Source organism: Erpetoichthys calabaricus, chromosome 7 (genome assembly GCF_900747795.2).
Source record: "Erpetoichthys calabaricus chromosome 7, fErpCal1.3, whole genome shotgun sequence".
NCBI classification, from domain to species: Eukaryota; Metazoa; Chordata; class Cladistia; order Polypteriformes; family Polypteridae; genus Erpetoichthys; species Erpetoichthys calabaricus.
Genome location: NC_041400.2, coordinates 36,473,041 through 36,493,917, shown reverse-complemented (window position 1 = coordinate 36,493,917; position 20,877 = coordinate 36,473,041). Strand labels below are relative to the sequence as shown.

Sequence of the window (20,877 nt, the reverse complement as noted above, 5' to 3'; positions counted from 1 at the left end):
GATAGTTGTTCTGTGATTTTGTCATACAAGGTATAATGACAATAAAGATATCAAATCAAATCATCCAGTATCCTATTGTAAACACTAAGCTCAGTCCATGTCCTCACGAATTCAGGGTAATCTCAGGGTATACAAGAGACGAACTCACTATAAGTGGGTGTAAATACTAAAGTTTCCATTCTTAGTTTATTATATTTTTAAATTACTTGCCTGTACAAGAAAACATCCCTATAAAAAAACAAACATACCTAATTCCTTTTGTGCATTCAATACAAATATGGTTTACTCTTGTTTATCATTATTGTTTTAATGTTACACATTGTTTGCCACCTATTGTAAAAAAAAGATAAATGGGAAATAACTCTCATGTTGGTCAATAATTATAATATATAGCTGAAATCAAAAGAAATTTAATTAAACTGATCACTTCATAACAAATGCAAGTCTGTTAGAGAACTTATTTAAATCTTTTAGTGAGTCATTCTGGCAGTATGAGAAGATCAAGTCATATTAGAATATGAGAAATGGCAGTGTAACAGTTTGAGCATGAGTATTAGGCAACTAAACATCTATGGGGAAAAACTGACATATATAGTACAAGTATAATGGGATATAAAATTCTTGTGGAATATGTCTAGCATACATTTGTATGGGTATTTGACAAAATAAACAAGGAACTAAGTGTGTGGGATACAAATTCTGTTCAAATCACGTGCTTCTCCTTAGATGGTATCACTGAAATGATGAAGTAATTAACAACATCTCTTGTTTAAGGTAATGAATAAAAATACTGTGAGAGCAAGTTCCCCATTGTGCCCACCATGCCTTCAAGGAGAAGAAAACATGTCCAAAAATTACAGACGTGACAAAATATGAATATTTTTGATTTGCTGTTTATTGAGTGTTTAGTTTTGTTACTTCACTTTTCTTTGAGCATTATTTCAGTTTATGGAAAGGTGTGGGAAGTTGAGCTTTTTGTTATAGAGCTCCGAAGCTATGGAATGATCTGTCTGCTAACATAAGAGATGCCCCTTCAGTCTCAGCTTTAAAATCCCAGCAGAAGACTCACTACTTTAGTCTAGTCTACCCTGACTAGAGCTGCAGATTAGCTGTGCATACTGCATTCCTGATTGTTAGTCATTTGTACAGTAATATAAGTAAAAATATATTTTAAATTGTTACTAACCCTCATCTATTCTGTTTTTCTTCTTGGTATCTGGACGTGCCACTGCTCTACTGCCAGGGTGCTCTGCAACGACTTTAGAAAACCCAGGAGTGGGTAGATGGCCAGCTGACTGTGCTCTCCGGGACATTATTTTTGACACTCTTTTGTACGATTTTATTCTCCACAATTGTCAACTGGCCATAGTTCATCAATTAATTGATGGACAGATATTGTTGGTTTCTATTTATGTTTATTCAATTTGTAGCTTTTTCTCTGTATTTAAAAAAAATATTTATATGTGTACCAGATCATTATTTAGTAATGAATATAATCTGTACTTGAATTTTAACTGAGAATTGTTCACAGCACTCTGTGTATGTGAAGAGCGCTATACAACAAATAAGCTGTGTTGCATAACTTGTATTGAGTGTTGTTTGATGAGGGTACAAAATGAATGTAAATGATTTTAGTATAAGGATGCAATGTAGCAATATGTGAAAAAATGAGTCTGAATATTTTCAGAAGGCGCCAGAAGTCAATTCAGAATGATTGTGTACATCCTAGGTTTAAGCATTCCTTAAATATAGAAAGTCTGCACAGAATCTCCGAGGATGACAATACCTTCACTGAAGAGTGCACAAATGGATCAATGAGTGACAGTGATATCAACCATATACTATAGCTGTCCTATCATCCAATCACAACCCAGTAGAGTGTTTATGAGAAATTCAAGAGCGGTGTTCTATACCACCATATCCAAAACACCAAATGATGGAATTTCCCAAGAAAGAATGTATCACAGATCCAGACACAATGCCAAGGTGCAGTGAAGTTGCCCTTAGTGACCTGATGTAATGCTAGGGCACTTGACATTACTTTGTCTATTCCTTTGTCAGTTACCAGTACCTGCACATACAATATAAATCCAATACCTACATGCAATATACTTATATACATGATGTCTCCCGGTATCTTCTCCATGCTCTTGAGACTCTGCGGGGAGACACAGCAAACCTTTCTTTTGATGACACGAATGGAGGTGTCAGACTACCTGTGCAACCTGAATCGGCTGCAGGTACCGCCTCATGCTACCTGTAGTGACAAGGACACTAGCAAAATGCAAAACTAGAGAACAATCAGTCAGGAAGGATAAGGAGAGAGCAATTGTCTGTGGCCACCATTCCCTTTTTCTGTTGTCTCCCCAGTGTACCTGTTGTCACTTTGATTTACACCAAAGCAGGTGAAGTTGATTCACAATCGCTTAAGCTTCCTAACTGGACAGATTGATATCCCAGAAGTTAACTGACTTGGTGTTTGACTGTGATGTTCAAGTGTTCCCTTAATTTTTTGAGCAGTGTATTAAAAGTGCTACCTATGTGACTTTGGGTTAGAATAAGGTTATCATCTTCTTCATAAAATACGACTAAATGAGGTTGGCGTCAGGTAAGGTATCCAGCCAGAAAATTTGTTTTTGCTTCAGTACGTCAAACAGCCAGCCTCATTGAATCCAGCTGTTAAACCAGAAGAAAGATATAAATTATGAATGAATATGTTACTGCAGTGGATGCAAGATGCACTGCTGTAAGAGGCTACTAATGCGCACCATTTGATCGTGGGAGGGCACAGATACAGTACCTGTTGGTTCACGTGATCCTACTGTTGCTTCACCATGTGTGTATATCCCTGGCTTTTTTGGATTATTTCTAACCACCGCATTCTCCTTAAATAATGTGCACTCTCCACCGTGTAGGTGGTGGGCACCCAAATCATCCCTTTTTTTCTGAACTGTGAAGCACTATATGGAAGGCCACCCACAAATACATTAAAAACTGAAAACAAACAGAAGAAAAAAAGCTCAACTTACAAAGTAACCCATTATATTAATAAAAGAGTTGTGCTGCAAAACTGCACTAAGAGTTTACTTCATAATGATTAACAGCATCAGGTTAAAAAATAACTGGCTCCTTGTTTTAAATATCTAACCAGCTGATAAAAAAGATGACAAATGTTGATTTGGCTTAAGTACATTACATGACAAACAGTAACTTGTGTTAATGGTGTCAGGAATGATACTGCATAAAGATATCTTATGCTCCTTTAAGGCAATAATAATAATAATAATAATAATAATTCATTACATTTATATAGTGCTTTTCTCAGCAATGATAGTTTTGAGTCAACAAAATTAACTTGAATTGTTAGCTGAAGTGCAGTCTCATCAAGACAAGGAGAGTTTAATAAATCTGATGAAGTTTTCAAATCGTATGCTTCTTTGGTGTTTATAGTTACCTCTCATTTTGAACGCACAAGCAGGGCTGTAGCCGCAGGAGTGTAAGGCGAGTTCAAGCATGGGTAAAGAAATCTGTCAGTCCAAAAGTTGTTTTAAAATATTTTGTGAAAATTCAAAGCAAATAATCCACACAAGAATAAAGAAAAAAAAGTTGTTACACACGTAGAATAAAAGGCAAAAAAAAAAGAAAAAATGTATCTTCTCTAAACTTAGCTTTTCTTGTAAAACTTTAGTTGTTTCTTTACTTAAAGATTCTTAACTTCTTCTTCTGTACGCTTTAAACGTACGGCGCAGCAAATTCAATTAAGTGCTTTGTCTTACATGTTACTTGGCAAACAAAACACACACACAAGGTACACAAGGCACAAAAGGCACGGTTTAAAACCATGTGCCCTCTACGCCTTACACATGGCAATGCTGATCATTAACTGAGAATAATGTTTAGTCAGAGCAGTTACAAATACAGTTAGGTCCATAAATATTTGGACAGAAACAACTTTTTTCTAATTTTGGTTATGTACATTACCACAATGAATTTTAAATGAAACAACTCAGATGCAGTTGAAGTGCAGACTTTCAGCTTTAATTCAGTTGGGCGAACAAAACGATTGTATAAAAATGTGAGGCAACTAAAGCATTTTTTAACACAATCCCTTCATTTCAGGGGCTCAAAAGTAATTGGACAATTGACTCAAAGGCTATTTCATGGGCAGGTGTGGACAAGTCCGTCATTATGTCATTATCAATTAAGCAGATAAAAGGCCTGGAGTTGATTTGAGGTGTGGTGCTTGCATGTGGAAGATTTTGCTCTGAACAGACAACATGCGGTCAAAGGAGCTCTCCATGCAGGTGAAAGAAGCCATCCTTAAGCTGCGAAAACAGAAAAAAACCATCCGAGAAATTGCTACAATATTACAAGTGGCAAAATCTACAGTTTGGTACATCCTGAGAAAGAAAGCAAGCACTGGTGAACTCAGCAACGCAAAAAGACCTGGACGTCCATGGAAGACAACAGTGATGGAGGATCGCAGAATCATTTCCATGGTGAAGAGAAACCCCTTCACAACAGCCAACCAAGTGAACAACACTCTCCCGGGGGTAAGCCTATTGATATCCAAGTCTACCATAAAGAGAAGACTGCATGAAAGTGAATACAGAGGGTGCACTGCAAGGTGCAAGCCACTCATAAGCCTCAAGAATAGAAAGGCTAGATTGGACTTTGCTAAAGAACATCTAAAAAAGCCAGCATAGTTCTGGAAAAACATTCTTTGGACAGATGAAACCAAGATCAACCTCTACCAGAATGATGGCAAGAAAAAAGTATGGAGAAGGCTTGGAACAGCTCATTATCCAAAGCATACCACATTATCTATAAAACACGGTGGAGGCAGTGTGATGGCTTGGGCGTGCATGGTTGCCAGTGGCACTGGGACACTAGTGTTTATTGATGATGTGACACAGGACAGAAGCAGCCGAATGAATTCTGAGGTGTTCAGAGACATACTGTCTGCTCAAATCCAGCTAAATGCAGTCAAATTGATTCATGATACAGATGGACAATGACCCAAAACATTCAGCCAAAGCAACCCAGGAGTTTATTAAAGCAAAGAAGTGGAAAATTCTTGAATGGCCAAGTCAGTCGCCTGATCTTAACCCAACTGAGCATGCATTTCACTTGTTGAAGACTAAACTTCGAACAGAAAGGCCCACAAACAAACAGCAACTGAAAGCCGCTGCAGTAAAGGCCTGGCAGAGCATTAAAAAGGAGGAAACCCAGCATCTGGTGATGTCCATGAGTTCAAGACTTCAGGCTGTCATTGCCAGCAAAGGGTTTTCAACCAAGTATTAGAAATAAACATTTTATTTCCAGTTATTTAATTTGTCCAATTACTTTTGAGCCCCTGAAATGATGGGATTGTGTTAAAAAAGTGCTTTAGTTGTCTCACATTTTTATGCAATCGTTTTGTTCACCCTACTGAATTAAAGCTGAAAGTCTGCACTTCAAATGCATCTGAGATGTTTCATTTAAAATTCATTGTGGTAATGTACAGAACCAAAATTAGAAAAACGTTGTCTCTGTCCAAATATTTATGGACCTAACTGTAATTAGAATACACCAATTCTATTCAACTTATGGGGGTTATAGGAACCTCCCATAAAGTATGCACCAACATTTAGTAAAACATTTATGTATCTTATGTATCTAGCAAATGGCTCTTACAGGGGCTATGCCTGTGAAGAAGGATACTTGCAGCCTTGAAGACTGTATCAGCATGGCTGGGCAAGCGGAACCATCCTGAAGAGATTACTACAGATCAAACTGACAGATTTCAAGCATCAGTTAACAATAGTTATTGCATCTTAAGCTCACCTCCCGTAATATCAGTTTAGTATGCAGTAACTTTGCCCAGATGGCTCAGAGTTTCCACAATCTAATATACAGTAATAGTCTGATGATTAAGAAGTAAGCCGGAGCTTAGAAAAACCCAGAGACCAAAAACAGATATTAAAACAAATTAATTTAGGCTTTATAAAGCTTCACTGAGCCCAAAATAGGAGTGACACTTACACTGAATGGCATATGCACCTAGCTGTGCAGCGATGTTCAAAGGACAAGGCAGGCGGCCTTGAAGAACGTCTTGCTTGACTTGGAGGAAAAACTGGTACCTGGGGGAATAAAACAAAGAAAAAAACAGGCTTATTGGTGAGATGTAGCCTTCTTTGGAGATACACCTGCCTGAAATTTATCTTCAGACAGTAAGATCTTAAGGAAATTAAGTAAATGAAAGAATGAGTAAATGAATTTATGAAGTAATAAATAAAGGACACCTGTGTAGGATCAGGTTTCTCCCCCTCCTCATAATAATAATAGTAATACTTAATAACATGTATATATAGCTCTTTTCTCACTACTCAAAGAACTTAACATAGACAGCAGGGAAGCACCCACCTGAATGATGTGACGACAGCCATTTTTGCGCCAGTACGCTCACCACACATTAGCTGGCAGATGGTGAAAAGGTGAGAGATACTTAGAGACAGGGGATGAATAGGGGGCCTGAATGGACTGGGCTGTGATGGGCAATTTAGCCAGCACATTGGGTTATACCCTACACTTTTCAAATGATGCCCAATGAGCACAGAGAGTCAGGACTTCAGTTTTACGTCTTATCCGAAGGACGGCACCATATTAACAGCACAGCATCCCTGTCATTGCACCGGGGCATTGGGATCCACACAAAGACTAAAGGGTAAGCGCCCCCCAGCTGGCCACACTAACATCTCTTCCAGCAACAACCCAGGCTTACTGTTCTACATCACAAGATTTCATATTAGATGAACTAAACAAATCATTTTTGGAATCACCTTGTTATTTCTTCTTTAAGCTTGCAGGGGTCTTCGGCATAAAACTTGACTCCAAAGTATAGCGTGTACGGTGGCCCTGCTAAGAAACATGAAATGTGAGATTTTAACAGGCTGAGCCAAGACAAACAACTCACTGCAAAGTGCACCTAGCAGCTTGTGTCCAAACACTTGAAATGGTGGCTGATCTCTGTGAACAGACCATAAGAGCACTTTATCTGTTTGGATCCAGAGTTTAGTGATTAAGAAACACAAGAACTGCATTTATATACAAACACACATACTCTACAAACACATTTGATATTTGCCTTCAAGCTAGCACCCTTGTGGTGCTGGGATGTTCCTGTTCAAGAAAGCACATTTATTTTATAGAGCTGCTTGCATGGTGAGATTTATTACAATGACTTTAAAAAGTGATAGGGAAAAATTCTTTAATTAACATAGAAAAGTCAACAAGATAGGACACTTAAGTGGGAGTTGACTGATGAGTTTCAGGGATTATCTTCAAAGCCTACCATTGTACTTGTTTGCTTCACTGAATTGTGCTTTGTTATTAAGTTATATTGCTAAAATAAAAGGATAATAATAAAAATACAAGACAAGCCATACAGAGGCTAGAATAAAATAAACAAGAATTACTCTTTCTGAATACAATAGGGAAGAGGTGGCTCTGAAGGCTGACTTTGAGAGAGCGTTTCTGAGAAGTGAACAGAAAAACGGTCGGCATTAGACTGATCTCAGATCCACCTGAACACATGCAATCAGAAAACATTCTATATTTTTATCATCAATAAAATACACAAAAAAAAATCACAATTACAGGGGATGCTTTGAATGACAAGGGACGTTACATGAAATAAATATGGGCATTTTAAATCACACATAACAAGTGCACTGTGGCACCCATCCTGTACTTGCAGAGGGCAAGAGAACCATGACAGAAATAGTAAACTCTCTTAGGATGCAGTCACGATCACAAATTCAGCACTGTTGGATATTTTAATATAAAGTAAGGAACATTTAGGAGATGAAAAAAAACAACTACCTCTGCCCTCACTTATAGCTGTTTGGGTGATTCTAAGTCCAGAAATTACAAGGAGGTGCTCCGGAGTATCATGTGCAGTTCTGGTCACCACGGTATAAGAAAGACAAAGCAGCACTTGAAGCTGCGCAGAGGAGAACAGCCAGGTGCTTCACAGAACTTAAAGACACGGTGTACCCTGTGTTGAGGACGACCGGGGCCCTTGCCCGGCTGGGACGCCTCCACGCTGGAAGGACCGGGGGAGCAAGCATGGCCAGAACGTTACCTCCCTGGAACGCTAGATGGCAGCCCCCCTGGGTTGTAGCGGTGCCTCAGACTCCCGCAGGACTTCATGGGAGTGGGAGTTTGGTGCTGCCCTGTTGGGATCCGTGGGCGCCACCAGGGAGTGCTTCAGCTGAGATAGGAGGTGCTGAGCCTTGGAGAGCAGCTCACCCACCACACCCAGAAGTAGGTCAATGAGCACCTGTAGCACTTCTGGGTGACCTGTATAAGGGGCCAGCAAGCAGTATTCTAGAAACCAGAGTTGAGAGGAGGAGGAGGAGGATGAAGCTTGCTGAGGAGGAGTGGAGGAGAAAAGAAAATGACTGAGAGACAAAGATAAAGAGTAAAGAAAGGAAAGTGTGTGATTGGGCTGTTGGGGACACGGTATATATAAATAAATTCACATGTGCTTTTGGACTTGTGCCTCTAGCGTCTGTTTGTGTCGGGTTAGCACGTTATAGCGCCTTCTATCATTCACACCTGACAGACTTGGAGAGTCTCGAGCAGAGGGGACTGCGTGGGGATCTAATCCAGGTATTTGAAATCCTCAAAGGCAGTAATAAAATAGATCCAGCAACATTCTTTTGGGTTAAAGGTGAATGACATACTCGAGAACGTCGGTGGGAATTAAAGGCAAGTGCTTTTAAAACCAAAGTCCGGAAGCACTTCTTTATGCAGAGAGTTGTGGGACTCTGGCACAAACTACCGAGAAATGTAGTTGAAACAGAAACCTTGACAACCTTTATGAACTGTCTTCATAAAATACTGAGACATTTTAGCTATTAGCTAAACAAACAGGTTTGATGGACTGAATGGTCTTCTCTCGTCTGTCAAATTTCATATATTGTGATGTTCTCCAATGGATGTGGTGAGAGAGGATATGCAGGTAATGGATGTAACAGAACAAGATGCAGAGGACAGAAAGATATGGAAGAAGATGATCCACTGTGGCAACCTCTAACGGGAGCAGCCAAAAGAAGAAGAAGAAGAAGTGATGTTCTCCAATGAGCAAGAAGTACTAATGGTAGGGCTAATGAGGAAGACCCATGGAACACAATGCCAGGATCCCAGATTGCATACAGGAAACCAATCTCTACAGTCCCAATAAAGGGCCCTAAACTAAGGGCACTATGGAATAAAGTACAGCAGGGTTTCACAAAACATGTGTAGAGATCAGTGTTGCTGGTGGACAGCTATCTTTAACATCTTCATAAATGAAAACTTTTAGCCTAATTTTATGATCCATCATCCTTTCCCCCGGGTTTATAAATGGTCAGTCCCTGGCAGTATTCATTACTCTCAGCTAAGAACTATGAGAAACTGATCAAATAAAATGAAGGGAAAAATCTTTTGGATCACATGACCACCTCAAGGTTAAATTCCCTGATCACAACTTCTTTAAGTAGGTTCACACAATGGTGTGAAATTGGTGTGAAAATGGTGTGAAATTTCATTTCTTCACCATTGCGGACTTTAGGGAGTGCTCATGAGCCGACTCCAAACCTAAATGATAGCCAGTAAGGCCAAAGTATGAGGGCAAGTTAATAATTTTCTGCATTTTGGGCTAATTTTTTTTGGGTTGCTTGTACATCTTTCCCCATTCACCTGTGAAAACACAATATGACTGAGGTCACAGTGGTAAAGTTTTCGACCTTAATCAGTCAGTTTCTCTAAACATGGCCTCACCACTCTAAATCTGCACCAAAAAAACACAGTGAGCAGTGATCTTCTTTTCACAGGTTGAAAGAATACTGGGGTTGAAATCCTCATCAGTTCACCCAAATCATAGTATGGACTAGCTCAGTGTCATCTACAGTAGTCAACGTGGACTGCCATCCTGTTTCTTCTTCATGCTAACACTTGTCCAATCATTTCTGAACTTCTCAATCCATTCATAAACATTCCACCGTGCTAAAATTCTGTGTAGGAAGTCTTTTGCAGATTTCAGCTTCTATAAAAACTGGATCACTGGTCACTGCTCTTCTTTGGTCAAACAGAGAGTAGAGCGGTCATGATGACTATTAGACTGATCAAGATTGAAACTTTACAACTCTGACGAGAAATACACCATGATTTCAAATGTATCTGGGGAAAGCTGTGCAGGCAACACAACCAAAATTAACACAAAAGTGCAGATAATTATTGACTTACCTCTGCAGTAATTACAAATCAGGAAACTATTAACAAAACAAAGAAATAGCAAGCAAAGGGAAGATTAACAAGAAAAACAAAGGAAAAACTATCAAATGCATGCCTTCAGGCCTAACTAAAAAAACAAAAGGAACCCAATCTGCCCAATGGGGTAGCTGGTCTACTTACTGCTATTGTGTTCTCCTCTCCTTGCCTTCAAAACATATCTCACTCCTTCCTTCTATTAACTTACCCTTGTCCACTACCTAATTAAGGACTCAAACTCCACGTTGGATCGGTAGTAAAATTTAGACTTTGGTATCGATATCAGCTTCTTCCATATTACTCTCACTGCACCACTCGGAGTATTTATATCGCTGTATACCGATAATTCTCATTCCGATCAGCTGCTGTACAGCTGTGATTCACACTCAGATACAGTGATATAAATACTCCGAGTGGTGCAGTGAGAGTACTATGGAAAAAGATGATCCGATGTGGGATCCAAGGTGCAGTGAGAGTAACAACGCTAAAGTAGTTATGGTATTTGGAATAGTTTGACCATTCTGTGGACCATTATATTGTTACAGGTTAATTACAATCAGATGCATTAAACAAATAAACAATATGCGGTTAATTTCAGTGTATTTATAAAGCTGCATCAGGGATGTGGATCTAAAAAAGAAAGGATAACCACACAGGAACAGTAGCATTGCTTTGACACTGGGTGCCGCCAGTCTGCAAAACTGAGCGGAGAACTTGTGTACAGCAGGGTATGAGCTATCGTGGAAATTTGCGTGGCTTTACACCAAGTTCAGGTTTTATACATCGTGATTTGAACGTGGAAACGTTCTTACGCAACATTTTTGTGCGTACGCACAGTTTATACATGAGGCCCCTGGTGTCCTTTCCAAGATCTGATGAGACTACTGAGTAACTGCCTCTGTATGTTCCGCATGCCACAGAGTTGAACTTAGAAGTACCACGCTGGTTGTCATTCCCAGTAATCTTGTGAGGCTTTGCTACCCTACCCGCTAGTAGTTTTTAGAGTAGCCACAAGATTAATAAAACCATTGCCATTCATTTTTGGCCTGCTCCACACTCAGGACTGTACTAGTAATGACCCGTGTTGATGATAAACAGCAACATTACCACTCATACTTTTACACCATGTTTTGACAGCCCAAACCCTCTTCTATAAATAAGACAGAAGTAAGTAAATGAAGTCTGAGGGAGGCAACCTAATCATCACACTGCAAGAACACATAAACTGAGAAATAGAGAGACGGAGACAGAGTTTTCAACAGAGTAAATTTTAATTGTTAGAAAGAACAATGTCGGTAATCTGAAGACAGGACAAAGGCCCTGCTCTTCTGTGTCATTATCAGGAGAGCAAAGAATGTGTGTTCATCTTTAAATCTTTTATTTCTCACTGAAACCCAGAAGCACGGAATATAAATTTAAAAAAGGGCCTCCTGAAGCTCAATATATCTCCAGAGGAAGACAGGCAACTGGGGTTCATTTCAGAGCTCACATACAGGAGAGATGAAAAACACTCTCAGCAGTGACAGCAATTTGGAGCCTCTGAGTGCCAGCACCTGGGCTCATCACAGCAGGCTATTTTTTGCAACAGACTTTAGTTTGGATAAAATGCTTCTTTCAGAAGCTTTGATTCAGCCAATCAGTTCATTTAACAGGATACTCGAAAGGTGTCACTGGCTGAATAGGATTTAATTACGCCAGTCGTTCACACGATTCTTTATAGCAGAGCACCTAAAATAGAGCATGTTTCATGTACGTCAAAGACCAGAAGCAGCCTTTGCTAGTAGAAGTGATAATCTTGTGGCAGGTTCATAGGTTCTTCCCGTGTCTCTGTGAGTTTTTCCATGGGTGTTCAAGTTTTCCTCGCACATCCTAAAGATGCCCATGTTGGGATTATTGGCAATGCTGAATAAGTGTGAGTGGGCTCTTGGGTTTTTGTTATTGACAGGCACCACTCCCACAGTTGAATGCTGCTCTGTTGCTGTTGTTGTGGCCTTAAATTGGTCTAAACACATTTAGGATTGCTTAGAACATTAGAAAAAAATTTGATGACAAAGACCATTCAGCCCCACAAGCTTACCAGTCCTATTCACCCAACGCAATGTTATTAAAAAACGATCTGCTCACTCCCTGAGTCCAGTTATACTGTAGCATAAACCCACCTTGGATGGGCTGCCAGCTTCTCACAGGACAGTAACAATAATAATATTTTCTTAGTCAATTAAAGCAAAATTATAATTGGTATCCACTTATTCAAATGTACTGTCCCAATGAGAGACTCGAAAAGTATTAGTGACTCTTTAATGGCCAAATCAAAGCAGATTTAAAAGATAAAAATTCAAATCCAACATTAACACTCTGCTCCTAATAGAGATATTATAAGGCATTTTCACAATACCTGCTGCACAGTAAATACTCTTCACTGAAACATGGATGCCTAGACTATCACAAGATAAATAGCACAGGATAACCCACCCTGGACAGGAGAAAATATAATTGAATTGTAGAAGGAGCTGATTATTGATTTAAATATGATCAGGATAGGGTGGCGCAGTGGGTAGCGCTGCTGCCTCGCAGTTGGGAGACCTGGGGACCTGGGTTCGCTTCCCAGGTCCTCCCTGCGTGGAGTCTGCATGTTCTCCCCGTGTCTGCGTGGGTTTTCTCCGGGCGCTCCAGTTTCCTCCCACAGTCCAAAGACATGCTGGTTAGGTGGATTGGCGATTCTAAATTGGCCCTAGTGTGTGCTTGGTGTGTGGGTGTGTTTGCGTGTATCCTGCGGTGGGTTGGCACCCTGCCCGGGATTGGTTCCTGCCTTGTGCCCTGTGTTGGCTGGGATTGGCTCCAGCAGACCCCCGTGACCCTGTGTTCGGATTCAGCGGGTTGGAAAATGGATGGATGGATGATCAGGATAAGCAGGTTTGAAATGGATACATAGGCAACAGATCAATGATTATATTTTAGAACAGCTCCACATACATGATAAGGGCAAAATAAAAAGAATAATGATGACACATGTTTAATAATGCATGTTTACCTCAAGTCTGTTAACAGTGGAACTATGAGGAGTGTAGATCTTACATTTAATGATGGTACGTTTGATGTAAAGAGCACTTTTCCCTTGCTCAGAACACTTTACACATACACATCAATAGTGCAACTGTTGGTACAATATATATACGATATGTATTACAGTTGGAGCACAAGTGAGTTTAAACAACTTGTTGAAGGTTACTCAGTGAATCAGAGCTGGTAATGGAACTGGCATTAAGTGTGATGGCCGAGCCACTGTGTTACACTGCTGGGTTGACATTCAAGTATAAATGCCTATTGTATGTTATAGCCATTTACTGTAAAATGCAATACACAGTTACTCACCTAGATGTTTCTCTATGAGGTGATCAATCCTATTTTCCAGCCATGATTTTTATCTGACAGCCCATTTCAATTCATAGGGGGCAGCTAATAGGCACATAACTCCCAGCAACATTAGGAACAAAGCAGTAATGTCTCCGACATCATTATATTACTTCATATTACCCATCCATCCATGTACTAAACCTGACATTGTCCAATTTTAGGATTGTGGGGAGCTGGAGCCTGCACTTGCATCGCTTGCCAAGTGCTAGAATATCAAACACTCTCGCACATGCTGTGCTTGGCCAGTTTTGAGTCTGTAAACCTGTATGTTTTTGGAATGCAAGAAAAAAAACGAGGACACAGAGAAAATCCATAAAGACAAGACGAGAATGTCCTGCTCAATGCACACAGTTTTTTGGAGCTTCAAGGCAGCAGAGTGACATCCTATTATGCTATGAATGCCTAAAGTAAACACCTTTGACAACATTTTTTTTACATTTTTTACAGCAGTACAGATGTCATGCCTGTCAAGAATTAAACCTGTAATCAGGAACAAGCCTGACTAGTGTGCAGGTAAAATAAAAGAAAGGGATTAGCTCATTTATTTATACACAGCTTCCGGATTACAGTAGGGCTGCACAGAAATAAACTTCTTTAAAATATATATGCATACAGTGTATATCTTTGAGAAAAAAACCTATATATATATATATATATAAATAAATATATATATATATATATATATATATAAATATCTATATATATCTATATATAAATATATATATATATATACTAGGGGGTTCCCCCCTGCTCTCTCCGTTCGGATTTGCCCCCTACTTGCTTCACTCGCCCACCCCCCAATTCCCCCCCCCCCCCACTAGGGGGCGCGCTTCATACTCGCCACTTCGCATCTCTGCCATTTGTGTTGTGGGGGGGAGATGCGTGTTCTGCATGTCGCGCTGAGCATCGATCATTTAAAAGCCTGTACAGAAGCTGCTGCTTGTCTCACTTGTCTCTCAGAGAAATTGTTTGTAAGTAGGAGGTGACGTGCAGGTAGTCTCGCAGGACTTCAAAGTGTCTCTCCGAGATGATTACGTCTTGACCCAAGATTTTTTTATATAATAGATAGATATATCTATCTATTGTCACTGATACTGCTGCCACCCCATGTCAATTTAAATGACTGAAAATCGTTGGCTATGCCACATATGATGATTACGTGCTGACCGTAGAGAACAGTTGTGCTCGTCCCTTTCCCTGACAGCCAATAGCATGCTGCCTGGCATAGCTGACGCTGTACAAAGGGTTAATAGTTGCAACAATTTCAGCAGCACTTTGGGCCCTTTTTCCATTTTATTATGGAACGTAAATCACAAGACATCTATGACTGAAAATTGCTGGAAATGTCATCTTGTGTAACATGTGCTTAAGTTTATCCTCTGCTGCTCAAGAGGAGGTGACGATGGCAGATTCTGACAGGTTTTGTTACTTAGAGTACTGAATGAACCTTCTGTTAAAAAGTTATTATTTAAATTATTAATTGAATCATTTTCTAATCTTTCAATTTTTATATTCCCTTCATTCCATTGCAGGATCATAGGCTAAAGCCTATCCAAGCAGTATTGGTCAGGGACTAATTTTGGACAGGGAGTCAGTCATTACAGGGCACACTCACACCAGCCAGTTTAGAGTCATATGCATGAACTGGGATGTGAGAGGAAAGTGAAAAACTGGAGAAGACTCATGAAGACAAAGGCAGACTGTGCTCGCCCTATATACTATAGCACCCTTATCCGGGCAGGACGCCTTTGGAATGGAAGGACCAGGGAAGAGAGTGTGCATGAGGCACTACATCCCCCGGATTGGTAGGGACAGGGAGTTGTGCAACTCAGCCCTGTTGGGTTCTGTGGGTGCCGCCAAGGGGTTTAGCGGGGATTGCAGAACCCTACTTTGTTGGTCCTCCACCCCACCCGGGAAGTGCTTCCGGACCACACTAACAGGCCACTACAAATACTACAGGGTGCAGCATAAAAGAAGCCCGCTGCCTTCATTCTAAGACCCACAGTTGGGAGGAAGAGGAACAAAGCTTGCTGGAGGAGGAATGGAGGCAAAGAGAGAGAAAGAGAGAGAAGAAGAAAAGGACAAAGTGCTGTTTATTTGTGCTGTATACTGTGCTTGTGTGGGAAACAATTTGGGAAGAGATTCCCACAGCCAAATAAAAGCCTGTGTGTTGCTGAACTTGTGTCTGTGTCTGTTTGTGTCGGGTTTGGGGAGCTGGAGTGCCCCCTGCAGACCACAATATCCAGTGACCACAGAGGCAGGAATGAGAACAACTGTACCACCCTGCTGCTCTATCTGTACAGTATATGTTTCCATTAATCCAACAATCAACATTTGAATCCTGACAACCTTAACTGACCCTGGATGAGGCTGTTCACATCGCAGTGCACACTCATTCACAGATGGACAAAATACAGCGGTCAACTACTTTAATAAGCACATTCCTTTCTGTTTCCATCAATGCCTATCCACTGAATGACTGTTAGACAAAATGTTTCCATCTAAGCCTATAGTGCCTCCCCTACTGGTGAATTTCTACACTTCTTACCTAATATAGGATTTCAGGGCAAGAGGTAAACACCAGCCATAAAGACAATCACTGTAATAGCTGGAGGATGCTAGTGTGAGTGAGTTATTCCTCGAGTGCTAGTGGCAGCCCTAGAACATCCTGCATGACAAAGGCCAATGTAGGTTGGAAGCACATGCTAGCAGCCACGAAGTCAACAGCATCCTCAAATGGTGCCTATCATGGTCACATCTCTTATACGGTGCCTATAAAAAGTATTCAGGTCTTAAATGTTTTCACATTTTACTATTAAACAACTGTTCCACAGTTATCACAGGGGATCACAGTAGATTTATTTTGGCTTTTGTGACACTGATCAACAGAAAAAGACTCTTTAATGTTGTATTGAAAACAGATCTCTGCACAGTGATCTGAAATAAACACAAATTAAAAAAACCCAAAAGTGTTCACCCTCTTAAAGTCAGTATTTAGTAGTTGTACCTTTGACAGCCATGATAGTTTTGCGTTTGTGTGTCTCTTATCAGCTTTGTGGATTGAGATCTGAACTCTGACTTGGTCACTCATTGTATTTTTTTTAAACCATTCCTGTGTAGCATGGGCTTTACGCTTGAGGTCTTTGTCTTGCTGGAACACAAATCTTCTCTCGAACTGCAGGTTTCATGCAGAGTGTCCAGGATTTTCCTGTATTTTGTTGCATTCATTTTACCATCATAAGCCTTTTTAGGGCCTGCTACAGAGATACATCCTCAAAGCATGATGCTGCCACCATCACGTTGGGAATGGTGGGTTACTGATAATATGAAGTGTTTAGCTCGCACCAAACTTACTGTTGAGTCTGATGGCCAAAAACCAACATTGTGGCCTCATCAGATCACAGACCCTTCTTCCAGCTGTCTTCAAAGTCTCCCATGTGTCCTTTGGCAAACTATAACTGACATGTCACGTGCCTTTTTGCAACAGTGGCTTTCTCTTTTCCACTCTCCCATAAAGCGTTGAACGCTGAAGCACATGGGCAACACTTGTTGTCTGAATAGTTGTTGTACTTTCAGGTACTTTAACTCCTTCAGAGTTATCATTGTATCCTTCACTAGTCTTCTTCTTGCATGATAGCCCAGTTTTTGTGGATGGCCACCTTTTGTCCATTTCTTCTTGATAGGGCTTTCAGGGATATTCAATGACTTGGATATTTTCTAGTTTGTATCTCCGACTCATGCTTTTCAATTTCTTTTTCCCAGAGTTGCTTGGACTGATCTTTTGATTTCATTGTGTACGTTAGGCCGTCATACCGGCTCACCACAAGTTGGACCTTTCAGAGAAAAAAGAATTTAGACTACAAACAATGGAAACCCCAGACAGGTGGTCTCCAGTGAACCAATTATATGATTTCAAAAACCAACTGACTGCACCTGCAAAGATTTAAGTTTGCAATATTAAAGGGGGTGAATACTTCTGTGATCCATTATTTTGCGTTTTATATTTGTAATTAACTGAGGCTACTTTGCAGAGATCTTTTATCACTTTGACATTAAAAAGTCTTTTTCTGTTGATCAGTGTCAAAAAATCCAAATGAAATCCACTGTGATTCAGCATTGTACAATAAAAAAAGTGAAAACTTCCAAGCAGGGTGGATACTTTATAAGCACTGTATGTAGCATGCACAACACCGTACTACCGTCTGTTGAATGTCAACTGAAAGAATAGCAGGTTTTATTTCACCGTGTTTCTGATTTTACTTTCATTGTAATTCAAAGAACAATAAAAAAGCATTTCATAAAATAAACCCTTGAAGGAACACATAGCTATTTATGCCCACCGCATACGTTGTGCTGATATGCAAACTGACTTTCTTTTAATGTTTCTGTTACAAGAGGGCAGCAAGTTGCATGAAGCCTCGATGAATACTGTGCATTTGGGAAATGTGGAAGGTCAAGGTTTCACGAAAATATGAAAAGTTGCTTTGTGGAAGAGTACAGCATTAAATTTTTATTTCACATATTGATTGAAAAATCAGGGAAGCACTTACTGTTTATCAAGTCTTTGTGCTCAGCAAGAGTTTTCACTGGATCCAGCCAATACTGTACAAGAAGAAGAACAAAGTGGCTGGCATTAAAATTAAATCACACCAGAGAAAAGAAAATCAAGAAAATATAACATATAATACATTGACAGTTCTATTATAGGAAATAAAGACATGGAGCTAGGTAAACAAAACAGAGAAAAATAAATCTTGCAGTGTCCAAGTTCTGTGCCAGAAAGTCATTATTATATGCCACAGGCTTTAAGACAATCGTGTTTGGCAGGGCACACCCAAATGACTTAGCACCCTGTATCACCAACTGCTCTTCTCATTTTTTACATGAATACAGAAACTCAAATTTGAAAAACAAAGGGTCAACACAAGCGTGTGATAAATGAAGGCCTGGGGGCTTTGTTTAGGCCTAGCTGTTCAACAGGTATTCCTACCTATCAGGGAGGGCAGCTTGTCTATGCTCCAACCTCTGCTGCTCAATCCCCCAAATCACTTTTATAGCCACTAGAGCTACAGTACTCTGAATGCTCTTTCAGTCAGTCACAAAGACACGTCATTTCAGCTAAAAATCTGGAAGCCACAGTTTGGAGTAGCTTGTTTTACTTCATCAAAAATCTGATGAGTTAGTTGAAAGCACAGTAGCTAACTCATGTTGTCCCAAGGATTGTTCTCATTAAAGTATAAAAAGGCTCACAACTTTGACTTTGGATAGCAATAATGCCCACTTACAACATTAAGTGTGAAAAATGTGATTTTGTATTTGGGACACTGAATATAAACGGCTAGGATTGCGTAACATAACAAACATAAGAAAACTGACAAAAGAAAGAAGACCATTCAGTCCATCAAGCTTGCTTCTTTAGCTAGTAGCTAAACTGTCCCAATATGTCACCCAGATACTTCTTACAGGTTGTCAAGGTTCCCACTTCAACTCCATGTCTCGGTAGTTTGCTCCAGATTCTCACAACTCTTTGTGTATAGGAAGGCCTTCCTGGTTTCAGTCCTGAATGTCCTTTCCCTTAACTTCCATTGATGTCCTCAAGCATGTGATTTAGCATTAAGTCGAAAGAATACTACTAGACCTACTTTATCATTGTCTTTGAGGATTTTATTTGCTTGTATTAGGTCCCCTGGCAGTCTCCTCAGCTCAAGACTAAATAAGTTTAATTCTGCAATTCCGTCAGAATAGGACATGTCCTTAAGTCCTGAGAAACACCTAGTTGCTCTACTCAATGATCAGCTCATCTTGCCAAGTTTATGCTTACAAGAAACTGTGAAGACATAATTGTTACTGTCATAACCATGGTTATCATGATACTTGTGCAAATACTACTGTGCCACCACCTGACTAGGCCTCATCATCCAATCTCATGGTTTCTCATAGCAGTGCCATGCTAACGACACAAAGCGATACCTGTTGCTATCTCCTGTGGACAGCACAGTATCAACTAGAATCGCTGCATGTCTTCCTGATATTTCAACCTGGATGAAGTGCCACAATCTACAGCTCAATCTTCTTGTTATACCTGCCAGCCAGTCTGTTCAACTCCCCAGCTCTGTGCAGCCTGGCAAATTGTCACTAACACCTGCCAAGTCAGTACGCAACCTTGGGGTGATGAGTGATGAGCATTTACCTTTATCTGACCACATTTCAAATGTCTCTCATTCATGCAGATTCGCTCTGTATAACATCAGCAAAATCAGACCATATCTGACTGGATATGCAGCACAATTTCTGTTGCTGACTTTGGTCTTGTCATATCTGGATTACTGCAACTCACTAATTGCAGGAGGAGCGGCATGGGCCATCCACCTGTTTCAGATGGTCCAAAATGCAGCGGGTCATCTTGTATTAAATCAGCCAAGACAGACGCACTCCTCTCTTCAGGACATGGCATTGGCTCCCTGGAGCAGAACACTTTAAGTTCAAATCCTTGATGCCTTTCTACAGAATAGTCAATTAATCAGCATCTGCATGTGTGGAGGCACTGGTGAGGAGCTTCTCACCCACTCAGGTTTGCAAGTGAACAGCACCTGCGTGGTATCATATATCAATCCAGACTCTCTTCATGTGTAGCACATAGTTGGTGGAAAGAGCTGGTTAACATCCATCCCAACTGCTGTCTCCCTCAATGTGTTTAAGAAGCAACTGAAAATCCCCACTGTTCTGTGAACTTGTTAAAGAGTGTTTTTTGCTTGGTGGATACCCGCCATATTAATAATTGATAATATTTGGTTATGCTAGCTTTATAGCTCCTCACTTATGGTGACCAACATTTGTAATTTGTCCTGCAACCCTTGTTCAAGATAGACCCTAGACTGATGTTCCTCGATTATGTTGGCCTTGATTGCAAGTCGCTTTGGAAAAAATCGCCTTCTAAACAAATAAATGTAAATGCACTGTTGTGGTCAAAACTTTACCTGTGACTGACAATGTTGGGTGATCAATTTGTGCTCAATCCATAACACACTAAAGAAGTGATCACCAAAGATCACTAGTCACAACTGACCATTTACACCATGTGATCAGATCATAAAAACTCCTTGCCCGTTTTACCCAGAGATAGTGTGCAATGACACTTGATTCATTCATCAAGACACTTGATTCTTT

The 20,877-nt window shown here is 40.2% G+C and overlaps 1 protein-coding gene across 2 annotated transcripts in view; it reads right to left on the bottom strand.

The window, feature by feature from the left end:
- epb41l4a (erythrocyte membrane protein band 4.1 like 4A) overlaps positions 1-20,877 on the bottom strand; it is a 523,500-nt gene that overhangs the window by 222,288 nt on the left and 280,335 nt on the right. Inside the window, exons 4-6 of one of the 2 annotated variants that reach the window (XM_028804831.2) lie at positions 18,261-18,312; positions 6,822-6,900; positions 6,025-6,122 (exon numbers count right to left, since the gene is read on the bottom strand). In XM_028804831.2, coding sequence (XP_028660664.1) covers positions 6,025-6,122; positions 6,822-6,900; positions 18,261-18,312 — 229 coding nt within the window. The remainder of the gene's footprint in view (positions 1-6,024; positions 6,123-6,821; positions 6,901-18,260; positions 18,313-20,877) is intronic. The other variant, XM_028804832.2, reaches the window with a different exon arrangement.